The 17648-nt window shown below is 33.5% G+C and overlaps 1 protein-coding gene across 1 annotated transcript; it reads left to right on the plus strand.

Moving 5' to 3' along the window:
* Nucleotides 1–361: 361 nt before the first annotated feature.
* Nucleotides 362–16862, plus strand: LOC148616178 (uncharacterized). The gene is made up of 3 exons (XM_088582949.1): nucleotides 362–518; nucleotides 15224–15444; nucleotides 16659–16862. The coding sequence occupies exons 1-3, from the start codon at nucleotides 430–432 to the stop codon at nucleotides 16799–16801; spliced, it is 453 nt and encodes a 150-aa protein (XP_088439075.1). The 5' UTR covers nucleotides 362–429; the 3' UTR covers nucleotides 16802–16862.
* Nucleotides 16863–17648: the final 786 nt, after the last annotated feature.

The raw sequence follows: 17648 nt of genomic DNA on the forward strand, positions 1-17648 counted from the left end.
TGTTTTACGAGATCAACTTGCTGTACAAGTGGGGACATAAAGCACGACAACGAGTACAACCTCGTGTTTCTGCTAGACGAAGTAGTTGGTTTATGTATTTTACTCGATTATGAGCAGAAACCAATTATTCAAAAAAAGAAATAAGATATTGAAACAAAATGCACAAATATTTCATCAATTCATGGATTTCCGGAGATCAATTAAAAATTTGAGATATATATGTACTGCGATACACAAACTTTTACATCATTCTCCAACAAGACAACAAAGTTGTATGTCCTCTATTGTGATAACGAAACGTGCAAAGCAATTAAACTCTATGAGAAACAACCAAATGGTGCACACATGCAGGTCAAATATACAGGTTTATCTGCAAATATACGACCAAAGTGACTTGTACATTTTGGACTTCACTTACAATACATAGTAATGTTTGGTGTATATGTTTTTCTCTACTGCGTCGGGTTTCTAGGAACAGTGTACTCAGAAGTAGACCATTGTCAATCTTGGAGTAATGGGTACGTTGATCGAATATTGATAAATTGGTGTCACTTAACCGTAAATGTTTATTTAAAAAAAAAGTTTTCTAAACGAAATTCCAATCGATGGAGAATTCTGTTTTCATTTGCTGAAAAAAATACAAAAAGATCAAAATTAATTTGCGTCAAAAAGGTCATAAACTGAAGTCTTCTAAGTAGCTAATCGTCAAATATTCACCGTCACTGATTTTGGCATATTTTTAACATCCGAAATGGTACAAATTTCTAAATTTTCAAGTTGAAATTCAATTTAAAGATCTCCAGGTCGAAACTATCTGTGAAATCAATCAAACTTCAGCCTCAATCATTGAAATAAAGCATGCCCTTTGATACACGTCCATCTCAACTAGCTACATTTCTCAGTTGAAAAGCTATATAGCTCAAGTCCTACTAGTTATTGCATAAGACACCCGTGTGTCATGTAAAATTGCTTAGTTTCAGGGCACCTAGTTCCAGAGATACGTACATTTATATAAACGCCTAAGTCTTAGAATAAAATTTCTACAATTATATCTGGTGTAGTGAACACTGGCCATGCATTTTAAGGCCTTGAAACATCTCTACAACTCTATCATTAAAACACATAATTATAATAATATAATTATCATTACAAAAAGCAATATTACAAGATCCCAGACTGAAAAATCCATTTTCGAAATTCCTATCGTCTATAAACAAAGTTTCATTTTTATTTGTTATCTCCTGGCTTCCGATGTCACGAGGTGGTAACCGTAATAAAAATACACGATACAATGGGTGATAGATCGGGGTGGTTTCGGGGTTATGCTACCCTTTTGTTACAAGTTTAGCAAAAAGTGAGGGACAAATATTAGCCTGGAACAGGGAGTGTAGTCAATGCCTGGAACCTCTTTATGGTTTATTATGCGTCTAAGAATATTGCATTTGTAGGCAACTTAAATATATTGACATATTGAATATAATATAATGAACGATTGGTTTTTTCGAGTAAATGCATAGAAATAAACAGGTACCGGTAAGAGTTGAGAGGTCAACTATTTTTAATTGGATAGTTGTTAATACAAACCAAATTAATTAGCATGTTTAGTTCGCAGTAAAAGTTGTTTAATGGATTAGCATAGAATTAAATATGATACATTAAAAACACATATGAAGTAGACCTAATTATCTGCATTTAATGGGGTATGCCAGTGGGACTATTTTCCTGCGGTAGTGTAAGATAATTTCAGACGCTAACAGGTTTTACAAATCTGAAGGTTCTGGCGACTGCTACATCAATTCTGATCTTCGGTCTAAATTGATAAAAAGGTACGTTGTAGTGATCTTTGGGTCGCTTATTATATTGACCAGGGAACCAGTTTAGGAACCAGAAAAAGCAGCATATCAATATTCATAAATATCGGGGCATGCTAATGTATATGACCTATATAATCTTGTAACGAGTCTCAGTGCTTGAATTGGAAACTTGGTAATGTTCAAAGCTAACAGATCATTTCATATAAACTTCCCGTTCTCGTACATGCAAGATACACACGTAGAACACACGTGTATAATACTTAAGAGGTACATTTTTATCTCGTATGAAGATAGAACTATGACGCTATGGCGGTAAACACGGCGAGGATCTGCGGCATATAAGGGTGCACTATACAGTTACATTAAGGCTCACTGTTTCGCACACCAAGTTGACCTGGTCAAATTTTGTAAAACTTAAAATTAAAAGTTGAAATTTGGTGGATATATTGTTTAAATGTAGATAAGCATTCATACATAGACAGATGTAATATATGTTATGGTAAACAGGTGTAATTTAAATGAAGAATGGTATCCGGAACGTTTCAGTCCCCTGCCGTATTAGGTTCACGCCTCAGCATCAGATGGCTCATTTTCAAAATACCTTATTTCGCACGAACTTTTGGGATTAAAATTGTGAGAGAATGAATCGAAACGTGTCTTATTATTTTTACCCTTTTTCCACCTACTCCATGCATTCTTTCATCCTGTGGTAGTGTCTAAGTGTCTGATATTTTATAAAACAGTATTTGGCTGTTAGTTGTGGAAAAGCACCCATGAGTTGTACTAAAACTCAGTAATATTTTTTCAGTATGTTACCATGTCTACTGGATTTTATAAGAATAATCACTAAATTATTTATAAATGACTTGTACCTCCACACACCAAGGATTTAAAAAATATGCACTTTTTAATGACAAAACACTAGAAATTTCTGTGCGGACTGCCCAAAACAGCTTTATTTCATCAAAATGAGACCAAATTTTCAGAAATGACGTCACTGTATTGTACTACCTAACTACATATTTATGCAAATCATATGCGAATATTACGTACCGGAATTAAGAGTGCAAGAAGTCGCTAACAATATTAACGACTTAAAAACTACTGTCTTCCATAGCGTACATGTATGTGATTAAGGACTTGTTATAGACCAGTGATTTTCCAAGTAAATTCTCATTTTTAATGCACCCACCTAACATACTCCTATAAACGTGCTCCTATATCATAGGTCAGTCGAAAGCAAACGGATGTGTCGGTCGTATACAAAACACAATTTGGGTAGAATAAGTTTGGGTCAAAGGTCAAATTTACTGAACGGAAATTTTGCTGACTTTAAACTAATTTGATTTATTTCATCGACAGATCACAGAGCATTAAAATTTTCCTCACCATTTGGCATTTTTAAAATTCTTGCTATTCTTGTCACTGAAATTTGCAATTTTTACAAGTAAAAGCGAAATTTCATTATTGTACTTCAAATGCCTCAGCGCTTCGTATCATTGTTGATCTCATTTTTTGGTCATGTGGAATTAAAGAACAATTTATAAGGAAACTTTTGGTACCATACAATAGTAGAGACGAGATATAATTAAAATTGTGACCAGGCTCATAAAAGAGTAACTCTGCCACCTTTTCAGCTTAGAACGTATTAATCTCTATATTAGATTATTCCCGTTACAGGGCTCCGAGAATAACTATCTATCTTCCACCCAGAAAAAAATATGATGCCTATAATTTATGAATTATTCTGTAATGTTTTCTTTAAAATACATTGAGTGTTTTAAAGAGAGATGCGCTTGTTAGTTGTTGCACGTGAAAACCCTCAACTTAGATTTTTCTCCCATTCACAAAGCCGGTGATTAAAAATGCACGCAACTTCTAACTAAGTTTCTGCGAGAGTTTCCCCGCCATTTTACATTTCCCAGTGTTCTTGCAAGTTTCATGGGATACTTTTGGGGATTACAAGATTTCTTCACTCTCGATAGTTAAATTTTAGATTTAACCACTGAAGCTTGTGAATTTAACTTTCCAGAGTAGAGAAATCTTGTAACCCCCTAGATACTGAAGGAGAATCTATTTATCTCCACATGCATGCACTAACAATTTGTATTTCCTTTTGCACAACACAAAATCAGAAAAAAAAACACATTCAACGGAAAGCCTTTTTTTGAAAGAAATATGTCTTTCTCAGTTCTCATTATTGAGCTCTTAAATTCACCTCAATAGAAAAAGAAGCATGTATGGTGACACATAACAAATGATCCATCGTATAACCTTTCTAAGAATAGTAAAATAAAAATTAATTACAGATATCACCAACAAGTTTTCAATAAGTGTAAACACACCTTCAAGTAAGCACTGAAAGGCCCCGACAACAAAAGTAATAAACCTACGGTAACAGAACGATGACACCTCTTAAAATAAACTAAAAAGTCTAATAATGACATAAAAACATTGTCAAGCACTATTGACTTTAGTGCAAAATCAATCATTTCTAACCAAGTATAATGCTGCAAGCGCAACAAACAAATTGGAAACAGTGGACAAATATCTGAAATTGATAAAATTAAGGCAGCGAAAAATCACCATACAACATGCGCCATTCATCAATTATTTAAGGCCGTTTATAATTATGCATAAAATTTCGTGTAATATGCATACACTCACAATTAAAAAAAAAGAAAACAGCAAATATTCTTGTGATGTTAATAAATCAAAATAACTTATAGCCTTGTAGTACAATAAAATCCTTCAGAATATTGGGGGAAGCGTAAAAGAGGGGGACACAAGAAGAAATTAAGTGAAATAATCTATGCCGATGCTCTGAGAGTCCATCCTTTCCAAGTCATGGTTTTGAGTACATCTTCGCTCCGTTTGAGGGAGCGAAGGTGAACTCAAAACTCTGACTTGGGAGGATGTGAGAGTTAGGCACTTAGTCTATTAGATACGCATCGAACAGTGCACGTATGCTCACTTATCACACATTTACCTTAATTAGATAAAATAAAAGCTAATAAAATGTGGATTTTCATTAAAAACAAATATAAGGCGCCAGTTTCGACTTGAAACCAAGGAGAAACTCTGGCCTAAAAGGCATCATGAGCGATTTCTTTCTTAGTATCGATGGAATATGTGATCTAAGGGTTATGATAACAACAAAGATTTTGCAATAGTTACGCACGTAGATGAATAAAATTCATGATAAAAACCAAGCTTATTCGACAGTACTGTCATTTAAAAAAAACACTCATGATCCTCATGAAATGTCGATTTTACAAACTGACGGTTAATTATCATAGATTACATATACAAAAAAAAATCAACTGTATGTCAGGTGGGCGCAATAAAGTACAATCAAAGCACCGAAGGTGCTGAAACTCGGAAGTCGCTTGGCGTGTAACCTGCAAGATAGGTTCCTGAGGTTTATTTTTAAGCAATGTGCTAGAGTGTCATGACATGGACTAAGGTTTGAGAATGTTTTGGTGATGAACCCGTATTTACCTTGCAACCTGCACCAAAACAAACAAACAAACAAACAAACAAACAAACAAAGATGTACATAAATATCGTGAAATAAGATTATTGCATTTGTTTACGTTCTTGAGACCTTAAACATGAAAAAAGGCAGCTGATGATGTTGATTGTGACGCTTCTTGATAAAGTGATTTTGATTATAATACCATTCACGGGGCATAGTTAAAATCCAATATCCCCAAAGAGAGATAACTACAATTAAATTGTATTGGCTTTTAACTATCTTCTTTAAAATTACTACGCGGCCAAGCGCTAAAAATAGTTTAGCGTCTCTATTTACCAGTTCGACAATCTTTAGCTGAAAAATTAACACTTAAAATATTTGAAATATCATTCATTATGGATATCGGTGAAATATTTAAAGTTTAAAAGAGAATCGTGCATTAATTTGAAGAACGCATTTCCGTCCGTGAAGTTATCTGCCGGAAGCCTTTTGTCATTCTTATACTTACAATACAATAGTTTTCATTCCTATTGCAATACATGGAAACTTGAGGTCAGTGTCAAGAAACAAGTCATCCTATTTAGTATAAAAAAATCAAGAGAATGCAGTACTTACTTTATATGGAATATTTTTGAATATTGTAGTAACATGGTCATATTTTGGTGTGCATTTCAAGTAAAATGGTAATTATTTTTTACATGAAAAAGAGTTAATCGATCAATCTAAATGGTTCTTATTATATTGCGATAAGAACCATTCTAATAAAATTTTATTTGAACAAGTTTAGTGAAGTTTTTAACTTAGTCAGTTTTATGGTTTATATGAAAAATGATTTGGACTTGATAAATAGCAGAGTATGGATAACATATCAGAACATCAAATATTTTTTTTCAATAGAGACAGCAATATGGACAAATATTAATAGACTCGACAGAAAGTGTTCCTTTTGTTCAAACTATGTAGGATTATAAACAATTAAACTTTTTCTATGATCACAACAATGACTCCCTTTATGACGGTAACAATTAAACTTCTTCTATGACCACAGCAATGACACCTTTTATGACGGTAACAATAAAATTTCTTCTGTGATAACAACAATGACATCCTTTATGACGGTAACAATTAAACTTCTTCTATGATCACAACAATGACTCCCTTTATGACGGTAACAATTAAACTCCTTCTATGATCACAACAATGACATCCTTTATGACGGTAACAATTAAACTTCTTCTATGACCACAGCAATGACACCTTTTATGACGGTAACAATAAAATTTCTTCTGTGATAACAACAATGACATCCTTTATGACGGTAACAATTAAACTTCTTCTATGATCACAACAATGACTCCCTTTATGACGGTAACAATTAAACTCCTTCTATGATCACAACAATGACATCCTTTATGACGGTAACAATTAAACTTCTTCTATGACCACAGCAATGACACCTTTTATGACGGTAACAATAAAATTTCTTCTGTGATAACAACAATGACATCCTTTATGACGGTAACAATTTAACTTCTTCTATGACCACAGCAATGACACCTTTTATGACGGTAACAATAAAATTTCTTCTGTGATAACAACAATGACATCCTTTATGACGGTAACAATTAAACTTCTTCTATGATCACAACAATGACTCCCTTTATGACGGTAACAATTAAACTCCTTCTATGATCACAACAATGACATCCTTTATGACGGTAACAATTAAACTTCTTCTATGATCACAACAATGACTCCCTTTATGACGGTAACAATTAAACTCCTTCTATGATCACCACAATGACATCCTTTATGACGGTAACAATTATACTTCTTTTATGATCACAACAATGACTCCCTTTATGACGGTAACAATTAAACTTCTATGAACACACCAATGACATACTTTATGACGGTAACAATTAAACTCCTTCTATGATCACAACAATGACTCCCTTTATGACGGTAACAATTAAACTTCTTCTATGATCACAACAATGACATCCTTTATGACGGTAACAATTAAACGTCCTCTATACACACAATAATGACTCCCTTTATGACGGTAACGATTAAACTTCCTCTATGATCACAAGAAGAAACAAATCATCCTATTTAGTTAAATAACACTATAACAACAAAGTTGAAAATGATAGCACTTTCCGTACATCCGTTACATCCTTCATTCAGTGCATTATAAAGATAGAACATCGTTGCTTCTAGGGGGTAATTCGACTGTCTTTGTGGATATAAACCACTAAAATCCCCAAAGATCTTTCGTAACACAGTGTAGCCAATCATTTACACGATATGAGTGACGCTGACAATCATCTGAATGTTCCTATACTTGGTTTAATTTTCGTTTTCGTGGTAACATATATACTCAATACTGATAGACCCGGTCTGCACTCATATGAGTAATACATGACGGACTGAGGTGTTTCTTAACGTTCTTGGCTATCGTATTGGGTCTCTCACGGACGATGTAATGTATCGAAGCGTTTACACAGTCCCCGGGCATGGTCAAACCCGTGAATGTGGGTCATTGTGCATTCATGGAAATTAGTTGTCATGTGACCACGTTCATTCATTTAATTCATTACATTCATGCATTATCACGTGCATGATTTAATGTCGATCGGTGACCTTGTGATTCAATTTGATTGATTGATTGATTAATTGTTGGGGTTTAACGCCCGGGCAGTAATATTTCAGCTATATTCAGGCGATGAACATGAAATGGATGATAAAATGAACATGAACGATGATGAAATGAAACAAAGGATGGGACACAAGGACAATTGGGTCGACAAATTTTGGTTGTCACTAGAAAAAGGGAGGGTTGGGTAGGGTCGGGCAATTTAGTCTCCTGTGGCAGAGCACAAAGGTCCCTACTTCTATCAAATACAACAGCAGGATTATTTAACGTGCGAGGAACGTGGCGTCTTTCCCAACACGGTGCACCACTATGGTTTGCGGTCAGGTTTTCTGTATTATAGCCTGACAATCCCAGCATGTAACACGCCAGGAGTACCCCATTCCACCACCTGGGGCACACATCTCAGTTGCTCTTTGGGCAGAGCGCCTAGCCCCTGGCTAGGTTTCTGAGCACTATTTAGTCGCCTTTTACGACAAGCTTAGCGCTGCTGCAGGCCTATTGTATTGACACCGGACCTGCACGGGGCTGATTCAATTTGTAATATGCACGCTTTATACAGCGGTGTATAGCCTAAAGCAGCATTTGCTAAATCTTTGACCTAGCAAAATACGTTTTTGGATAAAATTAACACTTTCCAGTGCCTGTAAGACAGGTATTGGTGCATGCCAGTCAGCTGATGAGAAATTTCCAAGGCCGAAAAAAATACTGGTTTTTTTTTCGAGCACTATTCTAAAATTTTGTAGGGTCGGTAGACCTGTAGGGATTTTTATTTCCATTTGATATATCTCAAGTGCCGAATTCCAAAAAGGGATTATCCACGACCAAGAGCACACTCATGGCATGTGTGTTTTCAATTATCTTCTTTTTTTCTGAAAGACAATCGGCTGAAGTTTTATAACGGTACCAATTAAATTCCGTCTATGGTCACAACAATGACACCCTTTATGACGGTAACAATTAAACTTCCTCTATGAACACAGCAATGAATCCATTATAACGGTAACAATTAAACTTCCTCTATGAACACAACAATGACATCCTTTTTGACGGTAACAATTAAACTCCTTCTATGATCACAACAAAGACACCCTTTTTGACGGTAACAATTAAACTTTCTCTATGAACACAACAATGACACCCTTTATGACAGAAGCTGAGATAGGAAAGGTTTTAAACACTTACACAACAATAAAGCCAGTGGGTATGACAACTTAATATAATTAAGTGATAATTGAAGCCCTAACTTATTCAAAATTTTTATTAATGATTTACCAGAAATTTTTGATAATAAATGTATCCCTATGATATTGAATACAACAGAGTTGAACTGTCTCATGTATGCAGATGATGTAATCCTTCTGTCTGAATCTGCTGAAGAACTTCAAAACTGTTTGTCTAGCTTGAATATATATTGTGATACATGGGGTTCGAGGTTAATACTAAAAAATCTAAATCCATGATTTTTAATAACACTGGTAGATTGGAACCCAATGTTTTTACATATAGTAATAAAAACTTGGAAAATGTAAAAAAAAGTACAACTATCTTGGTATTACTTTTAATAATAATGGTAGCTTCAGTGGACAAACAGAAATTTTACCAAAAGGGTCTCAAAGCATATGATATTTTAAATTTCGAAAATGCTTTGAAAATCATAAACCAACGATTAAAACTTGGATTCATGTTTATGACCATCCTATAAAACCTATTTTACTGTATGGTAGTGAAGTATGGGGTCTTCCTTCACCAAATATACTATCGAACAATTTTCTTAATAAACTGTGTAATGAATTGCCAGCAGAGAAAATACATGTTAAATTTTGTAATTCATTCTTTAAATGAGTCGTCGAGCCACTAATATAGCTGTCAGAGGAGAGTTGGGTAGACATCCACTATTTTTAGAAATAATTTTTGACATGATAAAATATTTAAGCTATCTGTCAAGTTCTGACTGACATTATATATGAGGCCTTCATTGAATCATAAAAACTTCCCTCTGAAAACAAGCCATGTTGGTACAGATGTGTGAGTGAAATTTTGCAGTTTTTCAATATTGATATGAACGACATAATATATAAATCTAAATATGTATTAAAGAAACGTGTATATCCATTAATTATTCAAAAATATAAGTATATCTGGGAGAATGACCTTTTCAGTGACAGCAGATCAGGAAATTCGGGTAATAAGTTAAGAACGTATAGGTTATTTAAGGATAAATTTGTTTATGAATTATATTTAAATTGGGTAACTTTAGGCAGAGGAGATTCATTACAAGATTTCGAATAAGCTGTCACAACCTAGAAATAGAAACTGGTAGATATAAAAATATTCCGGCTGATCAGAGGATATGTAAACTGTGTAATCAAAATGTAGAAGATGAAATTCATTTTCTGTTAGAATGCAACTCTTTGAGTCAAGTCAGAAAGCAAATACTTGATGACATCATTCCTAAGTACCCAAATCTGAACCAATTAAATAATAAACAGAAATTTGCATGGCTTTTATCTGCAGAGTAAAAAGTGTACATATATTGCTGCCTACTGTTAGACCTCTATATCCTGATTTCATATAAGAAGTATGTAATAAGGATATAATATGTTTATTAGAAACACACTCTTCATTAAGAGACTCCCTGAACATACCCAACTTCAGAAGCGTTTATTTAAATAGACAAAAACAAAAACAAAAAAGACAAAAAACAAACAAACAAACAAACAAAAACAAAAACAAAAACAAACAAAAAAACAAACAAACAAAAAAAAATAAATAAAAAAACAAAAAACATGAAAACAAACAAAATTTCTGAAGGAATATCTGTTACAGTATTAGTTCGATCTGAAATTCGACAAGGTATTGAGTTTCTTGGGCATTCTAGTAACGATTATATTTGGCTTCCACTTTGTAGTAAGTTCTTTGGTTGTGTTAAAGACATTTTAGATGTTTTTTTTTATAGAAAACTCGTCATATACTAAATCTTTGGATCTTGAACTGTTTGACCTTATAGAACAAGACATTCTCAAATTTTCCCTATCTGGACTAATTATAATTATGGGAGACATGAATGCAAGGACTGGTAACGACAATGATTTTATTATCAATGAAAGTTATGATAGGTATGTGCCCTTATTTAACAATTATTGTCCTGATGTAGATATTATTATTCGGCTTAGTAGAGACGATACAATTTTACCTAGGTGTAGAGAACTAAACGACGTGTGTATAAACAGGATTAAGAATATTAAATGGTAGATGCTGTGGCGATTACTGCGGCAATCTGACCAGTCACAATTATAACGGTAGTAGTGTAGTTGATTACGAGATCGTATCAGAATCTTTATTCAATCAAGTAGTTTTCTCTTCGGTACATAAATTTTTACCACTATACTCTAATCATTACCAATTTCAATTATGATTAAAGTGCATTGTAAATTAAATATAATAAATGAAAAGCTACAACCCACTCCAAAGCGATATAAATGGGAGACAATTATACCAAGAGGCCTTGTCCTCAAATAACTTACAGCAAAAGATCAAATATATTATTAATAATAAATATGAAAATTATGACAGTCTGGTAGATGACCTAAATTCTATACTATGTGAAGCTGCAGATATTGCACTTATTAAGTAGCTGTCTTTGTAAGAATCATGCAAAATCTGAAAAATGTAATACACCAAAAAAAAAGGCTACATATTTTTGTTTTTGTAATTAAGTTTTTTTATGGGTCTATACTATGAAATGTGTAATTATTCATTCAAATCTGCCTGCTCTTAGGAGATAATTGATATTGAAAATACAGTAGATTCTATTGCATTTGAGCGCCATTTACAGAGTTACCTCCCTTAATTTTGAAATCTATAGTGCATTCTATATAATTTTTTTCTCCTAAGAGCACGGGTTATATGAAAAACCACGTTTATTTCTGTTTACTATGACATTGCAAACAAAATATCAAAAATAAAAATATGTAGGATGTAAGCATGCATCACATTTTGCATGATCCTTAGCTGGAGTGTTACTTAAATCTTCAAAATCTAAGAAAATTAAAACTATTAAACATAAGCCAAAATGGCAGGTTCAACATCTCTTTTATATGAAAAGAGATTTAGAACAAAAGCAAAAGTTATTTCATAAAGATGATAAAGATCCTCATGTTAGAGGCTCTTTTTTCAGTGCATTGAAAAATTAAAGAAAAATTCGCCAGAAAAAAAAATTAGGCAGTATCACGGGTCGATTGTAGACCAGTTAGATACACTTCTAGAGGATAATCCTAAAAAATATTGTGACTTACTTGATAATTTGATTCAGAATAAATCTGAAAATACATGTGATATATCAGCAGCTCTTGGCTAGAGTATTTTGAAGATTTGAATTAAAAGCAAGTCAGAACTTTACAAGATATATATAACAGTGTGAAGAATCTTGAGGACACTAAAATATTCTCAGAACTTGATAATCTGATTTCTAAAAAAAGAAATTAATGATAATATAAGCTCCTTATTAATAACAAAGCAAGTAGTTACGATACAATATTAAATGAAATGCTTAAATATGGTCAAAATTTTATTATTGATATCTTGCATAAACTTTTTTTACTCTATCTTAAGTAGTGATAAATTTCCAAAAGCCTGGGTTAGAGGGATAGTAGTTCTAATATTTAAAAGTGGGATCCGTGATGATCCTGCGAAAAAGAAAGACGAATGACGGTAACAATGTTGAAAACAACAAAGACATCCTTTATGACGGTAACAATGAGACTTCTTTAATGAACACAACAATGACTTCCTTTCTTTCTGGTGTTAACTGATAAATTGTTCAAAGCTCGGTAATTCTTTATGTCAGTTAATGTTGAAACTAAAATGTTACTTCTATGAACACAACAATGACATCCTTTATGACAGTAACAATTAAACCTCTTCTATGAACACAACAATGACGGTTACAATTATAATCCTCCTATGAACACAACAATGACATCTTTTATGACGGTAACAATTAAACCCTTTCTCGAACACAGCAAGGACATCCTTTATGACGATAACAATTACACTCCTTCTATGAACACAACAGTGACATCTTTTATGACGGTAACAATTAAACCTATTCTATGAACACAACAATGACATCCTTTATGACGGTAACAATTAAACCCTTTCTCGAACACAGCAAAGACATCCTTTATGACGGTAACAATGAAACTCCTTCTACGAATACAACAATGAGATCCTTTATGACGGTAACAAACTTCTATGAACACAACAATGACATCTTTTATGACGGTGCCAAACTCCTTCTATGAACACAACAATGACATCCTTTATGACGGTGCCAAACTCCTTCTATGAACACAACAGTGACATCCTTTATGACGGCAACAAACTCCTATGAAGACAACAATGAGATCCTTTATGACGGTAACAAACTCCTATGAACACAACAATGACATCCTTTATGACGGTAACAAACTCCTTCTACGAACACAACAATGACATCCTTTATGACGGTGACAAACTCCTTCTATGAACACAACAATGACATCCTTTATGACGGTGACAAACTCCTTCTATGAACACAACAATGACATCCTTTATGACATATGACTATAAAATTTGAATTCTCAACTGAAATTTACTTGTACAACAATAATTATTCTATGACGAAACGAAAACATCCCTTATCAATTTTCTTGTCATATGTAGAATACATGTACAAGCAAAATACGCTAGTTAGTACCAGCAACACGATGGAAGGTGGTCCTTTTGAAACGCGAAAGATCCATGGATTTGGACGTGTCTAGAAAAGCAATATACACAACCAGTTCGGTATTTTATACGTTGTCTTTCGTTTTATGTGTTTACTTTGCCTATTTATGTAACTTTTTTTTTGTCAATTAAAATTCAAGAACACGATAGTAGATCTTTTGGAGACAATCAGTTCAAGACTATTATCAGAATATAATAGCATTAAAACCTATGCTTTTTCAACACTGTATACTTCTATTCCACACACTCAGTTAAAGTCACGACTTAAAAGCATTATATATCGTTGTTTTTCCAAAAAAAGATGGTACACCTAGATACAAATATATAGTTCTTGGTAGAGATTCCTCATACTTTGTGAGAAATAAGTCCCAATCATCTTCCAAATATACAAAAGAAGGTGTTTACAAAATGCTGGAATTTTTAATCAACAACATATTTGTCCAGTGTGGTGGACGTGTTTTTCAACAAACGGTCGGCATTCCAAATGGGAACAAATTGTGCTCCTCTACTTGCTGACCTATTCCTTCACTCTTATGAGGCTGACTTTATAGCTGATCCGATCCGAAAGAAAGAATATCGTTTAGCTAGATCCTTTAATCTCAGTTTCCGCGATATAGATGACGTTTTATCTTTAAACAATCCTAATTTTGGGGATTTTATACATCGCATCTATCCCAAAGAAGATAAACGATACTACAGCAACTGTAAAGTCAGCCTCATATCTTGACCTACACTTAGAAATCGATGGTAAAGGAAAACTATTGACCAAACTTTACGAAAAACGTGATGACTTTTCATTCAAAATTGTCAACTTTCCTTTGATCTGTGGCAACATCCCTTCAGCACCTGCGTATGGAATGTTCATATCACAACTCATACGTTATGCCAGAGCTTGCCGAAACTACACAGACTTTTAGTATCGAGCTAGAATTCTAACAAATAGGCTTCTGGGGCAGGGTTATGTTGCTATTAGATTGAAGTCATCGCTACAAAAGTTTTATGGCCGTCATTATGAACTCGTGGATCGTTACGGTGTATGAATCTGCGCCATGAAAACTGATTTGTTCAACGTGTCATAATTTTCCTTTTCTCTTTCGTCTACCTCAGACTTGACTTTTTATGAGCAATTCGGTGGGTGTTTCTAGAAAAGCAGAGGACGCTTACCCAACTGGTGCGCCTGGTCCATCCTCCCAGTTTTTAGTGGAGTTCTAGTTGCTCATTTGCTTTTGTTACTTTGTATGTATGATTTTAGTTACTCTGTGTTCTTTGTTGTGTATGTCGGTTTTCCATGTCTGGTCTTTATCCCTGGATTACATTCTTTTGATTACCGCTATACCCTTGGTTCCCTTGATTACTCTGTCAATTCAAACATAACTTGAAAATTAACTCAAATGAGATAAGATTTTCCTTTAAAATGGCCGAATAGCGTTTTATCCCCTTAAATACATTCAAAACAGGCGATAAATTTCAATACTCAGACTAATGAAAATTTATCCTACGTTGAAGGTTAACAAAAGACAAAGTTGGTAACACTGTGAACATTCACCCATGGAGGACGTGTGTTGATGGTACCATTCACTGGAAACATCCAAAAGATCTACTCAAAATTCACTTCACCGACAGTCATGTCAACTTTGAACTGTGTCTTACCAACAATAACAACAGTCATATCATGACCTTCACTGACGAAACTCGTCCTCATGTAAAACAACTCAATACACTGTCAGGTGATCATTGATATCTTTGAACAATTAAGTTTCTAACATACTTCCTGAATGAAAAAGACATATGTACATATGTATATCTAAAATAACATATACGGAAATTACTGCCACTTTCCCTGATGACTCAATAATAAGACACAGACAATTTTCTTCTAGGGAGGAGGGGCTGGGATTTTGTGTTTTGAGTTTGAAAATTTCGCGAAAATAATTTATTTATTTCAGCAGCAGCCGGAGTTCTAAAAATTGAAAATCTACATTGTTAAGTAATAGGGAAAAATTGGATCTTAACTTTTTTTCTGTACATGGCCCGAGTAAAAAAATAAATTCAATCCCCCAAAATTTGCTTGCTTTGTTCGGCTTTTAACATTGTTTAAAGCTCCCTCACCTCAAATCCTGTATCGGCACCTGATATTATTTTCATGTTTAACTTTGGTTAAACATTTATTCACTTACTAAGCCAAAGGAAATATAATTGTGCATGTACATAAAAATAATAATGTAAATTAATGCTCCACTTGGTGCAGCTTGATAAAACTGTAGATGTCAGACAGATGGGACCAGTATTGACACTATATTTAAGCTTGATACAACTCTGCAAGTTAATTGTAATCAAAGTTCAGGCACAGCTTAGATTTCTGACTCAAATTGAATGTGGTCATAGAACTTTAAATTTTGAAATTACACATTTACCTAATTTACCAAATATGGTCAAAAAGTTAAAATCTAACTACAAGGTTAGATTCAACCACTCAAAATTTGTTGAAATTTAACTAAGCTTAGTTTTAGACATTATGGATGTACCAAATTAGAAACTGTACACTGAATTAAGAAATGATTCAACAATATAAAAAATCACAGCAAATGATTTTAAACGAAATACGGTATTTTTTAAATGGACCAAAGTTGAACGAACTTGAAAGCTGCCCCCCTCCCACACACACACACACACACAAAAATAGAATCAGCATAATATATAAATCCAACCCCATTGAAATCGGGTGATGAAATAAGCAAGTAATGGTAAAGTCTTGCATTTGGCCTTACTTCCAATAGTATAAGTGTGGGTTGTTTAAAAAAAATAACGCTGCAAATGTTAAAATTATATTTATAAAAAGGGAAATAACCAAAAGAAGATAAGAGGTCTCAACCTGTTTATATAGGCTCTTGTGTAAAAATGAATGTCATTTACTAATAAATCTGTATCCATCCTATTTCAGATACTCCTCAATGTGTCCTGTCTAAGAATCACACAGTGGTGATAGTAGCTGAGGCCCCAGACTTTCTACATCCAATAGCCGAGTTTGATTATCATAAAAAGTATCTTGGTGATGGCACAACCATGACTCCAGTCGTTGGTTAATACATGATCCTTTTATCATAATAGTTGGTGTTACTTTCATTAAAAAGGCAAAAGTACTGTTTTAATGTATTGATTTTATGCTAAAACTAAAATATACATTTTAGAGACTTAACTTGAATAGTCTTATCAGACACTTTTCTAAAACAAAAAAATATAAAATCATGCCTGATCTCTTCCCTATCAATACATAACCATATATTTTGGTTGTATAATGATAAAATGCCTCCTGGAAAACAGCAGATATGCCCACAGCGGTTGAACCTTGAACAGATGGGACAAATATGGACACACAATTCAACCTTGATACAGCTCTGAATTTGATTGTAATTAAATATAATAAATACATAAAAATCAAAAAGGTTACATTATTAAAACTTAATTTGACTGAGTTTCATAAAAATTGCTTGGAGTACTTTGAAGTTGCTGTGCAATTATGCAAAATAATCCCTTTTTAATGAATGATGTCTAAAAACTCAGAAATTCGTAACCATTTTCCAAAGATTCATGAAAATGGGTGCAACAACCACTGAACTGTGTTTATGAAAAAAGTCTAATAAGGAAATTTATAAAAACCGAAAGGGAGCACACATCAATAGATAAAATCAATCAATAAAGTTTCACAATAATAAATTGCAGCATTTTCGAGTTATTGTGTGAAGTGTAAAAACAGACAGTATAATACCATAATATGTCCTGTGTAGACAGACTGGCATACTTAAACCTAACACAGTTCTAAACTGATGGACAGTGTAATACCATAATACGTCCCGTGTAGACAAACTGGCATACTTAAACCGTTCTAAACTGAATGTTTTTTATCTATCTATAATGATTTTCAAAATACCTT

Source organism: Perna viridis, chromosome 5 (genome assembly GCF_037379345.1).
Source record: "Perna viridis isolate PV_CMFRI_1.1 ecotype Kerala chromosome 5, ASM3737934v1, whole genome shotgun sequence".
Classification (NCBI taxonomy): domain Eukaryota; kingdom Metazoa; phylum Mollusca; class Bivalvia; order Mytilida; family Mytilidae; genus Perna; species Perna viridis.

What these genes read in the sequence shown, in the direction of transcription:
- LOC148616178 (XM_088582949.1), top strand. Translation starts at nt 430, where the DNA reads ATGTTTGGTGTATATGTTTTTCTCTACTGCGTCGGGTTTCTAGGAACA. An exon ending in TGTCAATCTTGGAGTAATGG is followed by an intron (nt 519 to 15,223) that starts GTACGTTGATCG and finishes CCTACGTTGAAG; the next exon opens with GTTAACAAAAGACAAAGTTG. An exon ending in ACAACTCAATACACTGTCAG is followed by an intron (nt 15,445 to 16,658) that starts GTGATCATTGAT and finishes ATCCTATTTCAG; the next exon opens with ATACTCCTCAATGTGTCCTG.